At 36.6% G+C, this 16,550-nt stretch overlaps 1 protein-coding gene across 1 annotated transcript in view; it reads left to right on the forward strand.

The window, feature by feature from the left end:
• The first annotated feature begins 7,146 nt into the window (after positions 1-7,146).
• Positions 7,147-16,550, forward strand: part of CDK14 (cyclin dependent kinase 14) — a 197,176-nt gene continuing 187,772 nt past the window's right edge. The window contains exons 1-2 of the mRNA XM_015815272.1: positions 7,147-7,240; positions 12,975-13,006. Coding sequence (XP_015670758.1) covers positions 7,147-7,240; positions 12,975-13,006 — 126 coding nt within the window. The remainder of the gene's footprint in view (positions 7,241-12,974; positions 13,007-16,550) is intronic.

A 16,550-nucleotide genomic window follows, 5' to 3' on the forward strand; every position in this document is an offset into this window, starting at 1 on the left:
ACTTACGGTAGGTTTGTATTATCAGCTGTTTTTTTAAAAATTTCTACGTATCTCTAGTTAAGGATTTCAAAATGAATGTGAATCAGTTTTTGCTGAAGATATATCCATAAAGCGGATTTGACAGTTCCTCAAATATCTTAAGTAGCTAAGTGCATCCAAATTTCTGCTAATAGATGGTATTGCCAAGAAGTAAAAGGACTTTTGGTGATATAATTTTTTATTGCTTTCCTGGATTCCCTCTTGTGGCTCTTCTTAAAACATTCATTCTCTTTGGTCTGATACTTTTTGGTTTGATTCAGTTGGCTCTGAGCCTGGCATAATAGGGAGCGCTATCAGCCTTTTCATGTCTCATGGTGGAGCCTGCAAAGTTCTTCAAACTGAATCCTTCAATTGAGATAGTTTACCCAATGCTTATTGTTGCAAATGTATATCTAGAAAAGTGAAGAAATGCATGCAGAACTCAGTCTTTTGAGTCTAAGCAATAATTAGTGTCAGCCTAAATAATGTATTTCTTCAGAGCACTTTTTTTTGCTTTGAACCCCTATATTTTTAAAAGCTATTGGAAATTTGCTTTCTAGTAATATGAACTGTGTTAATTTGACAAAAATCAAACCCACACAACATTTTGTCACTATTAGTAAAACCACTTATCTTCCTATAATGAAGTGATTCACAGTAACTATAGAATTATCTTCCTATGCGTGGTTTTATTTATTTGATTTTCATCCTGCCTTTATTACTTTACAAGTACCTCAAGACGATAAACATAATAGTCCTTCCTCTTCATATTTTTCCCACCACAACTCTGTGAGGTGAATTGGGCTGGGAGAGAGTGAATGTCACTCAATCAACTTTCATTGTTAAGGGGAAAATAAAACTCACAGTCACCTGGTTTCTAGGCCAGCACCTTAATCTCTACACCAAACTGGCTCTTCACTAAAGGATATTATTAGCATCCTCAAAGATATTTCTGTTTGAGTAGCATTTGACTAATATGAGTTACATGAATAATCAGTGCTTTTTTTTCTAAAAAAAAAAAAAAAAAGGTGCCAGAACTCACACACGTCATACAACCGCCTTGCCTACCCTACAAGGTTCCATCCAAAAAAGGTGCCGGAACTCCGTTTTGGGTGTTCTATGACAAAAAAAGCCCTGTGAATAATAATAACTCACTAGCCTTCTCTAAGACTGGAGGATAAAGCAGGCCAAGGAACAAGAACAATATGCTGAGCATGGAAAGTATGCAATCCCTAAAAGGCTATGTTACATAGCCAGCTCTTTTTTTTTTTTCACAGTTCTAGCCAGCAGAAATGTACTGCAGACCACATTATGGAACAAAATGCTGCTACCATGTCCTCTTTATGACCTGGTCCAGGACTTTCAATCTTCATTATAAAGGCACTCCTGACATTTACAGTGGCAGTGGCTGCATGCCAGATAACAGAGGCAGTAAAACCAGTTCTGTTCCGTGTATCTGTTCCCAATATAGTTTTTGTTCAGTGATAGTTATCTAAGATTGATTTGGAAAATTTAAAAAAAGCCTAGAGAGCTAGGTTTATTTGAATGCCACATATAACTTTTCATATAATTCCTTGCCCACAGCTTGACACCTCTAGAACATTTCTGTTTATCTTATTTATTCAGCATTTGTGCACCGGGCAGAATAAAAAGTTGATGTGATGCACTTGTAGAATGTTAGTTATAACATTTATCCATTATAAATTACATTGAAACAATAGTTGGGCATGTACCACTTGATGCAAATCTATCCTTCATTGTTCAGTTTGAAACAAATCCCCAAACCATGCCACTATATGATCACTTTGACACCTGAAACATCTGTCAAAACTATGTATCTCCAATCTACTTTTATTCATTCTTGAAAAAATATGTTTTCAATTATTGTACTCAGAAGAGAGCCGATGTAGCATTCCACAGCAATGAACTAAGAATGCAGTTCTTCCATATAAAGTGAGTGGGTAAAATATAGCACAATGCTGTAGAGCAACCATTTAATATGAAAATCCTTCCTTTTTTATTGTAATCTCTTTATGCTATATACTTTGTTTGGTATTACTTTATAGGGAGCCACAATCAACAAGAGAAGAGCAAAGGATAAGGCACACAAGGCTAGGTTCCTATAAAACAGGGAACCATAATTTTCTTTATTTTGTTTATAATGACTCCAGTCACTAAAATTTCTTCAATAAAATATAGTTAAATGAACTATGGCTTAACATTCTGTGTGGGCCTAAGGGTTCTTGACATCTATCGTTCCAGATATTGTTCATTTTCTCTGTCTCGCTCTCTCTGTGGGTATATATATATATATGCCAATAATAAATAAATAAAAGTGAACACCAGGGTAAAATCATCAAACTATAAAAGTTTAATACCAATAAACAAACGCCAAGCTTTCATCAGCTTCCACTGCTGACATCATCAGGGCTTAAGAAGCCAGTCCATAGGAGAGTCTTTTATAGGTTGAGTGAGGCCTGCACACGGCCCCTGGACCTCGTCACTGGCCCTGATTGCACAGGCTGCGTTTTAGCGGTGGTTTTCCCCCCACTGGCTGTTCTTATCCTGCAACCCTCACCGTACGTTCGCCTTCGCCTAACTCCTTTTCACCCGGGCGGGGGATGGGTGGGACATTCCCCCCTCCTGCTCTCCTCGGCCGTGTCCCCCGCTCTGCCTGCCCGTGTGATCTTGCCCTCCTGCTCCCTGTAGCGATCGAATCCACCCGGCTCGGGGTGCCTATTCCCTTTCCTGGAGTCCATCTGGTCCCAGCCACCTCGCTGCCGTTCTTACGGGCGCTTCCCCCCCTTTTTTCTCTGATCACGTCTCCCGTATCTCCTGTGTCTCTCAGCAACCCACCCCCGTCTTCCTTCCACTTGCCCCACCTGGGCTGGCTAGATTCATTCTCCCCCTTCGCCTCCTCCTTCCCTTCATTCCCTTCATCAGCCCCCTTCTCCTCACCCCCATATCCACCCCCCCTGGCAATGCCATCCTGTCCGGGTCGTTTCCTCCCCCTTTTCTTGTCTATTATGTTCCCTTCTCCACAGATGTGGATAGGGGCCACAATAACATCACATCTGACATGTACATGCAACATCACTTTTCCCTTCTCTCTGCATATACCCAAGTCCTTGGCCAGCTTTACATACTACATTTAGCTATACAGTTTGCCCAGCTTTGACTTAATGGGTTGTTTTGCATGACAGACTTAATGATAGTTAATTTAGCTATGATTTACTCATTTATTCAAATGACTCACTAAACAATATCATACCCATGAACTCTGGATTTATATATAAGAGGTCCCTTAAGAAAGAGTTCTATTCTTAAATCTGTCTTTAACTCAAATTTGTTTGTTAATTGACATTTGTACTTATGAATGGGCTGCATATTACTAAAAATGGGAGATTGCAATAGCCTTTCTTGAGCCTTTGAATTGCTGAAACTGAATAATATTTTCATGAACTGCTGAAAGTCACTGGAAACAGGCTGTATATTTAAAAATTACAACTTTAATAGACAGCCCATTTGTATGTGTATGAGTCATCCGTAAGTAGGCTGTTCTTACCTGGGGACTGCCTGTAATAGGCCTAATTAAAATGTGGTTGCCTAGTGCAGGGGTCTCCAACCTCCAGGCCGTGAACTGGTACCAGACCAGGGCCTGTTAGGAACTGGACCACGCAGGTGGAGGTGAGCAGCGGTAAACAAGCAAAACTTCATCTGCACATGTGTGGGATCTAGTTACATGTGAAACCATCCAGCACCCCCTTCCATGGAAAAATTGTCTTTCATGAAACCGGTCCCTGGTGCCAAAAAGGTTGGAGACTGCTGGCCTACTCAGAGTGAATTTATATCTCAGTGTGAATTTATTCTCTATAGCATTTATAAACTATACTTTATAATTGTGTGAATTCAGCCAAACTACAATATCATTAAATAAATCATACATTTCAGATAATGTGACTTTAGAATTTATGATAAAGTTATATTTATTGCAGGAACAGGACTGAAACTATAGGTTTTATGCAAGGATGAACCAGTAGAATTGTGTAGACTACATTATTAAACTTTAAATCTTATCATCCACTTAGTCAGTTAATACATAATTTATATACTTTGCTAAATAAGTTGTTTCAAATAGTTAAAATGTAGTTTGTACTTCATATTGGTGTGGATGGGCTAACAAACCACTCTCAAGAACATAGCATCTTCTGTAAGAATCCCTGAATTGAAAAAATGCCTTTTATAAATGCTTGCTAAGTAAGAAGGGGGGCATATTTGCATATCAGAAGCTTAGAAGGGAATTTTAAATGTATATCTGTTTGGTTAACCCATTTCTTTAAAATTGAGTAAGAACACAGTAGCATTAGGCAAAACAAAAACCTACTTCCAAACTCTATAGTGTTTATTGGCACATTTTATTTCACACCATTTTTAACATCAAGCAACTTTGAGACACATTTGCAAGTTCGCATTTTTCTCTAAGTCAGTTTAATGAACTATGTTTTGTTGAATAAGTCAGAATTAGCTAGGTTTATATACTAAACTAAAATAGAATCAAGCTGCCTGAGCTCACGCATCATGCTAATCCATAATGTGGTTTGCTTGTTTTTGGTCTAGCATGATACACAAATTGTAAGTCAATGTTTGTGGCTTTGAGCTCAACCATTTGGGATTACATACAATGTTGTTTAGCATGACACATAAATCCCATCCCCACCTTGAGGGGGTGTGTGGTGTGTGCAATAAACAAAATGTTTTTAATTAGTGTTAGCAAAGGGCTACTGATTTAAGCAAAGGAGTACAATCAGTCTTCGCTTAATAGTTTATTGAGTAAGCCACAATTTGGCTGGGTTTACACAATACATTAAACCACAAATAAACCAAATTTTAGCTCAGCATATTGGGATGAATCCAACCTTTGTGTTGCACCTAGCATTATTTAAATGTATAGCAGATCCATTTTAGGGAGCCAGTTTAGTGTCCATTTTAGAGAGCCAGTTTAATGTAGTGCTTAAAACATCAGGCTAAAACTGAAGATTATGAGTTCTAATACCCCCTTAGACACAAAACCAATCATTGTCTCTCAGCCCTAGGAAGAAAGCAATGACACACTACTTGTGAAATTTTAGCAAGAAAACTGCAAGATCTGGACCAGACAATCACTAGGTGTCAAGACTGATTTGAAGGCACCCCCCCCCCAATTTTTATTTAAGAAAGAGAATTTAAAGCAGTAGATTCGTGTGCATCTCTCTATTTTCCAAGGCTCTGTTCCAGCTTGGCTAGGTACAATCACAGCTGGTCAATACTCGGATGGTATTTTGCCAAGTGTCAGGGCAGTCATCAGATGCCCAGGCAATTGATTCTTTTGGGTCCAGAGACAATGAGCACTCTGATCAATAGATTTTAAGCTTTATTACTAGCTCAAGTAAATAGAATTATTAAAAGCATATATACCAAGCAAGATAATACCCAAATTTCTTGTAAGATGTCAGGAGCTCCTTAAAAATAGCAGAGGTACCCCTAACCTATTTAAGGTTAGATTCAGTTACAGAAGCTTCTCTCAAATAACAACAATCCTGCAGTTTTTTTTTATCAAAACTTGATAGCCCTGATATGGTCGGGACCTGACCTTGATTGGCTGGCACATGACCTGGGATGGAAATCCAGAGTGTGAGACTTTCACAACAGAAGCTTTGAGACTACCTGGTAATTTTGCCCAGCCCCTTCAGTAAGCAGGAATGAAAAACAAGTAGGTTAGGTCAGAATGAACTCTAAATTTCCAGACTTTTCTTAATATGAAGGAGAAATCAAAATATGTCACTAAACTCCTCCTAAAAACAATGGTCTTCTGCTTTGCCACTGTAGATGGAAGAAACGTCAGGGCTGGGGAATGAAAGGGATGTCAAGGAAAGAAGTCCAGAAAGCATCGCTGAGGCAGGCAAGAGTCGATTACTTCCCTACGCAAAGTGTCGTTGCTGGGAAACAACAGGTCCCTGTAATCCTCTGGGTTGAACTCAACTCCAGGGAGACCTTATTCTAAATATTCTAAATGCATAAACCGAGTCTTTAACTCATATTCGTCAGAAAGCAAATCCAAAGGAAGGCAGCGGGACTTAATTTATATTGGGAATCACTCTTTATTAAACCGGGAAAACTACTGTGGGTCAGATTCAGAAAAAAGACCTAAAAGTGAGATTTTGGAAAGCTGATGTTCACCGTTCTCAACAAAAAACAAAAACAAAACCCGCCCAGTTATATCCCTCTACGATGCTGTCGAGCGGGGCAATTGCCTCTCCCACAGCAGCCGGGCTCAGGTTCCCCCTGCCCCACCTCCCACAGCACGTCTGAAAAGGAAAAGGGCACCAAGAGGGGAAACAAGAAACGCGCCAGAGCGCGTGCGAGAGAAACTCTCCGGCGAGCCGGCGTCCACCGCTGCGGCCAATGAGACGGCGGAGAGGGGAGAGGGAGGCGGGGCGAGGGTGGATGGGCGGCCTCCGCCTTTAGGGGAGAGCGCGGGCCGGGCGGGGCCCCAGAGGAGCTTCGGGGCTGGGGAGCATCGGGGCTGCCCTTTGGTTGGCGGCTGCACGCGCGACTCCTGCTGCTCCCAAGGCAGGCAGGCAGGCAGGCAGGCAGGCACCTTTCCTTCCCGTCTCTTTCCCGGCTGCAGTCTTTTGTAGCGGGGCTTCCCCTTCCCTCCTTCTCCTCCTTCTCTCCGGTCGTCCCTCCTGGCAGCTCTCTACTCTCTTCTTCTTCCTTTTTCCCCTCTTTCCTCCCTCCATCCCCGAGTCTTTTAATCCCCTTTCCCCGACATCCCCCCCACTTCTCTCCCCTAGAGAGACTCCGCTCCCACCGCCTTGCCTTTCTTCCTCCGCCCCTCATTGTCTTCTGCAGCTTATTGCCCAATTTCCAAAGCAGGGAAAAACTCGGTATGGGCGAGGACGAGGCAGCCCCGGTGGCTCTCAGGTTCCCTTCCAGCGCCAGCTAGAAAAAGCGGGGCTTTTCGGGCTCGGCCAGGGAGGGTGAGCTATACGGCGGCAACCTCTTCTTGCGGCGGTAGCGGCGGCGATTGTCCCTCTGGTGATCCGCCAGGCGTCGCGTTGTTTTGGGGCGCTCGGCCCGTCGAGCCCGATGTGCGACTTGCTTGACTCGCAGCAGCCGGCCGAGAAACTGAGCAGAATGAAAAAGTTACGGCGAACTTTGTCGGAGAGTTTCGGCAGACTAGGTAAGGGGGCCGAAAGAGGGAGGGCGAGCGAGCTGGCATTCCTAAGCCCAGAGCCCCATTCCAACTATCGCCTCGCGGCTCAGTGGGTCAGTTTGGAAGCTGAATTGCCTTGAAATTTTGTTTGCTGCCAAGGAAGCTCCAACCTGTGATGGGTAGAGTGATGGGAGTTGTAGTCCAGCACCCTCTGGAGGCTGCCGGCTTGGCTAAAGTTATTTTCCTCATAGCACTCTGGCTCGCTGACCCTGTTTTCTGGCCGTCTTTTTCTGCATTGTAATAATATTTTGGAAAATTGATTTTTTATAAAAATGCACCCAGTTCAAACCGTTTTATGCAGAGATTGTCTTGCTGATTAAATTGAAACGATTAACAGCTGTTATGTCCCGAGAATTACAACATTAGCGTAGAAATGTGTTCTTTTCACTTTGACTTACCCTTAAAAAAACTTAGCTGCTATTGAGTTTTGATTGTGTTTAGCAGAATATAAACGGTCTGTAATCTGCTTTTACTTAAATTGCTGATGTAGTTTAACATGGAACATCTCCAAATAGGGTAATTGAATGGCAGCATACTCTCTTCTTAAAAAAAATGAAATTAGATTGATATTAATTTGTTATGAACAATTGAAAAAACTAAACAAGAGTAGAAAGTACTTTGAATTAATTGAAAATTATTTTTTAAAATGGATTCAAATACCTTCAAACTATGCTTTTGAAAAAGAAGATGTTTTGTTTCCTATGGATGAATGTTAAGAAAATATACTTTTCTTAAGAAGGCATATAAAAAAGTGTATGAACGTAGACTAACTGCCGTTTTCTAATGCATGTTTTAGTGGATTTGCTGTCACATGTTTCAGATGACCCAATTGTAATTTGTTTCATTCTTTTGTAATGCAAGATTGAAGGATTCCTTACAAAGGATATGGAAATAAAAAAAGGAAAGTTTATCAAAGGGGATGAAAATAAAAAAATAAATTATCAAAAATAAATGAAGGATATTATAATAAAATTGTTATACCAGATCAATAATAGAGGTGATAGTTGTAAATTGTATTTAGAAAAAAAACTGTTCTATTGTTTTAATAGAATCAGAGTGTTTCTCTTCTGGAATATCATTTATGAATGTGTGAGAGGAAAAAAGGTTCCAATTGCTTGCATACTTGAAATCGCTCAGTATCCCTTCAGGCCAGAATGTACTTTCTAGAATTAGTTCTCCCAGTTGTGAGATGGAACAAGTTACAAATGTAAACTAATTGTGTTTCAGAAAAGATGATCTAAATGGAGTAGTATGTGAACTGCATTTGAAAACTGGGATTTACATAAGATAAGATAACCTTTATTGTCATTTTTTTTTACTGTGGACACACATCAAAAATGAAATTTAGTTGCCGCTCTCAAAGTGAAACACATACATGACACACACCTAAACATACTATACACAACATATGTATAGACCCAATTCCTGCACCATCATCAATAATAATGATTTCTGTAACAAAAGGGATCTCCTTGGCCTTTAGGCGATGGATACCTTATTCAATAATAATAGTAGGAAAATGAAAATGCTTCCAGACGGCTTAGTGGTAAGACAAAAATCGGAAATCCCACTAATTTCCTAGTATAAAAATCTTCACTTGCCCATTAATTTGTGATTTAAGTTGTTTGGAATTTAAAGTGCTACAGATTTGGTACTTCACCAAAGGTATTTGCAAGTTTTCCACAGTATAAGAAAAAGCTTACTGTGTGCATTGTACCTTTTATTTATGTTATTTTATTTTTATTTAGCCAAATTAGCCACTAGAAGTTGCTCAGAAATTCTCTTACCTCTGCTGGCCCAATGTTCCTGTCATCTTTTGGCACCTTGCTTTGTAAATATAGAAACACCTTTTGGATGACACTACATGATGGTGTGTCATCAATAAAAATGTATATAAAAAGGTGTCATATTTACATAAGATGCTCTACAGCCATCTCCTAAATTATTCATAGATTTCTCTTTATTCATCTGAATAAGATATCAGAGAATACATAGGAATGTAGGATAAGCCTTCTACTTGAAGCAAATTCATTAGGATGCAAATTGATTTAATGTTGCTTATTATATTTATATCCTGCTTTTCCTTAAGCAACTCAAGGCAGGCAACATTTTTTCACTTTTTTTACAGGTTGGCAAATACAGTGTCAAATCTGCCTTTTAAGTACATGTTAAGCTATCTTCTGGTCAGAATAAGGGATGTGAATATTAGGTAGATTATAGAAAGGGATATTGAAATTTGGAAAAATTCTAATTGCTTCTATTGAGCTAAACTAGTCTCTGTATAGTTCTTTCTGATTAATGTAAATTATATTCAAAGTTATCTGCTAGTTCTATGAGGTTTCCTTGAAATAAATAAATCCTATCTAAATGTTCAGTTGTGATATGAAGATCTAAGGAATCAGTGAATTTGAACATTTCAGGTCAGCTTTCCTAAAATGGCTCATATCTTTCAAAATTCCAGTAAACATGACCTTTGGTATCACTGTGGGCCAACATTTTGGGAGCAATTGAGAAAGCCTGTTTCAGATCAACTACTAAAAAGGAAATGAGTGAATGCCCTTATTGTATACTGTTACTATCAATTACATTACTCATAATTATTCCTAATTTAATTTTTGGGCTGCTTGAGGAAGTACAAAACAATTTTTGCTTGAATTAAAACGGAAGAATATCAGAACCTTCATACTGTTATACAAAATTGCTTGTGGCTCTGGATGCTTTAAGTGCAAATAATTCTTTTTCACCTGGGGACTTACTTCTCCTACTAGAGAAGACAGAACTATTTGTCAGACCCAGTTGTAGAACTGAATCTTTAGTGTGGATGTTAGGTGGTTCCATTACAAAATAAAGGCATGTCTGATGTCAATAATAACAGCCCTGGGGAGGATTTCTAAATAGCATTTTATCTGGTCTAAATCTCTGATTGATACTAAGCACCTGACAGTACAGTAATGGTGTTCTTGCTAAAGGGCTGAAAAATCAGCAAACCATTCAGATAAATAAAAAAGGGCCCATTAGTCCTGACCTGTTACTCCCGTTTATAGTGTTTAATTATTTTAATGCTTGAGCAAAGTGTTTTGCTTCAAGCACTTTGTTGTAGACATTGCAGATTGCTGTAGGAATGCATTTCATTCATTAATTATAAGAACTTGAGCTTCCTTGGCTAAACCTTGTGGAGCTATATTTTATTTCCCACACTGGCTAGCTGGCCAGCTAGCCCTAAAAAACCTACTAATGGTGGCCTTCTCAAGCTGTTGCCACCCAGCAGCTGCTGTTTGTTGGCATTCTGCCTTAAACCCTGGGTGGTCTGTTTTTGACTCATACTTAATAGTCATTGATAGACTTCCTCCCTGAATCTGTTAATTTGCTATTGAAGCTAGTGGGTACTACAATATCATATTGCAATTATTTCTATAAATGAATTATGCATAATGTGAAGTACTTTCTTCTGTCCGGTCACTTTCATTGAATGTGTAATACATTATTAGGTGAGAAAAATCTATTGTGGATAATTCTATTTTAAAAAAAAATCGTAAAGTAACTTGTTCTTTTTAAATCTAACAAGCCCTCTGTGCATCAAGCATTAAAGTCCCAAGCAAATTACGAATTTTGTGAACTTCTTGTTTTTTCTGTTGTCAGCCTGTTGCTACACAGTTTCATTAAATGTCACTTGAATTTCAGCTTTATGAAAAACTTAGATGTTTTTCTTAAAGTAACATCATTAGATAATTCATCTTTAAATATCTGACACATGTGACTGCTCTGTGTCTTTTATGTTAAGTGAGATCTATCTCCTTGATTTTTTTGAGTCAGAAAAGGGTTTTACATTTATTATTAACATACTTTTCTATACTACTACTGTTGCTAGTATCTGTTTCTGATTGGAGTGACAGACATGCATATATTCTGACTCTGATAATGTCAGCCTTACCAGATAGACTAGACAGGAAACATGGCCAGATAAGATAATTCTGCTTTATTGTAAAGTTTCATTAAGAGCATCTTACAAGTCTCAAAGTATATTTCTTCTTATATCACTTATACAGCCCAATAATTTAGGGAGGGTCCCTTCCGAGCCTCTAGCTCTCTCAACTCTGCAGCTGTGGGCTGTGTTCCCTCTTATCTGACTGTTCCCTAGGCAAGCATCGCTTTGCTTGGCATCCCAAGGTCATTCTCACATAGCATTTCAGATATGGAAATTAATGTGTGGTGAATTACAGTAGTATGGAATTTTATAACTTAAAATTATAATTTTTCAAACTTTAATGATATTAATTGAGTGACAGCATATTAGTGAGATCTTAATTTTTTATCCAAGCTTTTCTTTTATTTAGAGCTAAAGCAGCATATTTAATGATTTAATTCAAAATCATTTAGTAATCTCTGCCTTGAATTAGGTTTTAGTAATTTTAGAACTTTAGAATTAAGGTTAGTCAGTATTTTAGAGCCTCGAGTCTCACAGCACTGGATGCCTGCTGGTGATGAGAAGCAGCAAGGGGCTATAAGGATAGGGGGAAAAGTGATATCAATCAATATTTTGGATTAGGAAATTTCTGAAAATGATTTATAAAGAGGAGTATATTCTTGGCACAAAGCTAGATTCCAAGCACAAAACCACAAAAATTTTCTATAGGTGTTTACATTCCTCTATGGTAGTAGGACAAAATTACAAGCAGTCCTTTAGTTACAACAATTTTGTTGAGCTCTTCATTAAAAGTACTGTTTTTCCTTTGAGGATTCCTCTTCATTCTTCAGATGAAACTGATTCTGAGCATATGTGAGGAATAATAGGTAGGAAACTTGTTTATGTGGCTCATGGTGCTTTTACAGACACACCTCTTGCTGTGGCTATGCCCATATTTTTTTTTTAAAGAAATGAATAAATGGAAAATGGAAAAGGTGATTTGTTACAGAACAACCACCATTCCCTAGCATTTTTTTTCAAAAATAGTAATTCTCAGCTCCATATGAATCAGAAAGGTGGTGTCTCCAGCTCAATGCTTTGAACAGGTGACCCTTTACTCAGGTAAAGGCAAGGATAAACTGTAGTGCTAAAAAGCTATGTTGTTAAAGAGAAGAGTGAGTTTTCCTTCTTATTAATGCCTTATGTGGCAGCCATCTGGTAAGAGAACCCAGAATGTACTTCCAAAAGTACACTTGCTCTCACTGATGATCTTTTTGTTAATAAACAAGGCTCTGGTTTTATTTTCTGTCCCTTGAAACTTGATTATTATGGTGTGTTGAGCTGTACAGGATATGTATAAAAGCAAAAAATGGTGTGGTGTTTGAAGATACTATCATACAGGAAAGCACAAATCTGTCAGGTTTCAAGTCCACATGTAACTCTCCTTGCTTGAGAAAAGCTACAGAGAACAATTTGTTGTTTGTACTGTATGTTGTTGTTTTCCAGCACTGCCTCAGTTTTTATTAGATGAAGCAGATCTGTGGCCTGTTATTATTTGCTCAGTACCTCTCCATTTATTCAGCAGTTCAAGCAGAATATGTAGCACCTCTTCCTTTTTCCCCTCTCTCATAACATTTGTTCTTAAAAATAGCGTAAATTATAACTTATATACAGTGAAGTGAAGTGATTTTATTCAAGTTAAGTTTAATAATAACTACAAAAAAATATTTGTTTTTTTTAGCATTTTGTACGAATAATGTAAGCTAATTAGATAACAAATTATCTCTTTTTTTCTAGCCTTGAACAAAGATGATAATGGCTTTGATGAGGTAAGTTACATTTTCTATTTCAAATTTTTTTTAACATATATTGGGCAAAATATTACAAATTAGAAAGATGAATTAAAAAGAATAATAGCGACTAAAAAAATTATTTATACAACACAAACACATAAACCATGAAAAAACTACAGAAAACAAATTAATGTAATTTGATATAATTACATTTCTAATTGTAAGAATACTCAGTTTTAAACATCCATATTGAACACTTCTAATTCAAAAAGGTGTATGTGTAGATGGAGTAATATGTTATGCTGATTTAATCTATAAAAAATACCAAATAAAGAAATATAAAATATTTGTTGCTATGTTAGTTTTTTTTTAGCCATTTCTTTTTGATACTTTTAATTATCACTAATGTAAAGAAAGATGTACTTTAATTTTTCCAGTTTTTGCTGCAGCAAATTTATAGGAAGGAAACTGAATAATTTTTATATTGCACTATTTTATATTTTCTGAAGAATATGGCTGCATTAGAATTATTTATTAAACACTTTTAGTAGTTTTACCAATGTCTTCAAAAACTCCTAGCCAAAATGAGTAACAAAGGGGTTAATGACACTTTTTGGTAGGAATATGAAATAAAAGGCTTCTCTCAATAGAGGCTGTAATACACTTTTAAGGAGATGTAGCATGATTTGCTATTTTTATAGTTGATGATTTCTAAAATAAATTTAAATAATATTTTGTATTGACTCATCAAATTTCAAATCCCAAGTGATTTCCTGTTCATTCAAACATTTTGAAGAAAGTCTGTTCTATTTAATATAAGAATTTCTAAAGTAGTGATGAAATTATTCCGGTTTAAAGTGTTTTAGAAATCCACTATACTTCATACATTGTTTATATCCTTGTTTTATAAGATCTTATGAGTTGAAAAAGAAATTATTGAATATAGTTGCTTAAAACCACATTAGAACTTGTGACCACTTTTTCTGCAGAAGATACTCAACAGAAATCCTCTTTTAAAAAGAGATTTATGAAGAATTAGGACCACCAGTTAGGTTTCAGCATATAAGGTTTGTTCAAGCCTATACACAAGAATCTGATCAACTAAAGTTTAACACTAAACTGGCACCAGATAAAGGTCAACTGAATTCAGGGGGGGGGGTTGGACCTGAGCACTTGTGGGTACACAATGTCTCTAAATTGGTAGTGCACTTAACTCCCTAACTCTGTTTGCTGTTCTTCTACAGGAATCATATTTTTCCATGTATTTAAATTTAGATGGCCTATGAATACAATAAGTTTTAGAGAGGTTCTTCAAAACATTAAAGTAACTTTAACATATGAATTTGTGATAGAGAATATTAATTTATTTCAGAAAATTGAAGAATTGTCCTAAAACATTGCACTCTTTGAGTTAATTAATGTGAGTTGTTTCAACTTAAAAGTAGGCAACTACTTAATTTACAGTTCCATTCTGGAATGTTCCGAAGGATTCTAGAATGCATCATTCCTTATTGGCTCTTTTCTGACCCAGCTATTCCAGAAATAATTTATAAATTTTCTGGAAGTTAGTTTTCTGAACCAGAAATGATTCTTGTTCTAGATGAAAGAACTGAATTGGCTTTTGTTTTTACATGTTGTTACTAATTTTTTTTTCAGTTTTACATGTTCTTACTGAAAATTATATCATCATAAACAAATCTCCATGATAGTTTATTTATTTAATTTGTTTGATTCTGAATTTTTTAAAATAATCCCATACCTATAGAGGGGAAAAAAATCCTTGTTATGTGTTGAAGCAAATAATAGATGAAGGGATTAGAAGAATTTGAAACAAATAAAAATTTATAAAGAATCTGTAATTTAATTATAGTTATTGTGTGAAGCAATGGTGAAGGAGATAAAACATATTATGTTTTTCAACTAATAAATGATGTGATAGTATCTCGTGAGAATCTATTGTATAATGCCATAAAATTACCAACAATAAAGGTTTATGCCTAATTCCGAGTCATTTACCTCTTTGCTTTAATTTGTCACTGGCTTCCAAATGAAGGGTTATCCCTATTGTTTAGATAGGCTGTTGCCTTAGGCAGCAACTTCGATTCCATCTGCTTTAAGACTATGTTTTGATCTTCTGTTCTCTGAAAACTGAGAAGCAAGTGGATACAGTTAATGTGAATTGGAACTTAAAGGAAATGGAATATGGCACTCTGGAAATCAGGTTGTCTGGAATGATGAATTCAGTGAATCTCTCTTTATACTGAATTTGTGAAAGTACAGAAATTACGTCAAAGCGTAAGCCCTATAATTGTTTCGTTAAAAGCCTAAGTCATAAATTCTGCAACCAGACCTATACCAGGCTGTTCTTTTAATTGTATTATAAATCTGGCATGCTTCTAATGCTTTGTTTCTTCTCTCTGGAAGTGACTAGAATGTTTATAAAATTTACAGGATGTTAAGAGTTCCTTAGAATTTTTTGATATAGGAAGAAAATATTAAACTGTACTTAAAATACTTGTCCCAAATTAAATCTCAAGTGAGACAAAACTTTTTTTTGCTCTTTAAATGGATTAATGGATGCTTCCTTATCTTTGTGGCCTGCAAAGCATATACTATTATCAATTGTATAAACATAGGTTTTTTTTTTGCAGTGTAAGAATCTGGTACCGTTCTACTAAATATATAGCTCAATATAACTAGAAAAAGAAAATATTTAGGTGATATTTAAATGAATTTGCCTATGTTCTGTGCATCTGCAAATATATATGTACTCTAATCATAAGGCAAAATACATATACAAGTAGTCTTCAATTATGACTTCAATGGAGCACAAAATTTTTATTGTTAAGTTTTAAATGAGGTGTGCCCCATTTTATGATATTTTTGCCATAGTTGTGAAGTGAATCACTGCAATGATTAAGTGAATCATGTGGCTAATAAGTGAATTTGGTTTTGCCCATTGGCTTTGCTTGTTGGAAGCCAGATGGGAAGGTTACATATGATGATTGCATGACCGCGGACAGGACAACTATCATAAATACATGTCAGATGTGTAGTGCCTGAATTTTGTTTACATGACCATGAGATGCAGCAACTGTTGTAAGTGTGAAAACCAATCATAAGTTACTTTTTTCAATGTCAAGTAACTTTGAACAGTCACTAAATGAATGGTTGTAAGTCAAGAACTACATGTATAGCCATTTTACTAGTCCTTTTTTTGGGCTGGGCAATATTGTATATCCCCCAGAAAATGTAAACAAAAATAACCAGTATGAGAGGAAAACATACACTGATTCATACATAATTTTTCTCATCTAAACTTCTCAGCTTCCTCTTTTTGAGGATTTTATCAGCTCTATTCAAACATAATTTTATTGGTCTTCCTCCTTACTCTTCACTCTTCCTTCATATATATTTCTTTTGCAATTCCATCTTCCTCCTGTTTCTCTGTTTTTTATATGTTATTTACTTTGGGGTAAAATTCATATTCATATATATATACATACATACACACACATATATACATACAAACATATATATACAAAGAAATCTGAATATATATATATATATATATATATAT

Source organism: Protobothrops mucrosquamatus, unplaced genomic scaffold (assembly GCF_001527695.2).
Source record: "Protobothrops mucrosquamatus isolate PMUCROS unplaced genomic scaffold, P.Mucros_1.0 scaffold332, whole genome shotgun sequence".
NCBI lineage: Eukaryota > Metazoa > Chordata > Lepidosauria > Squamata > Viperidae > Protobothrops > Protobothrops mucrosquamatus.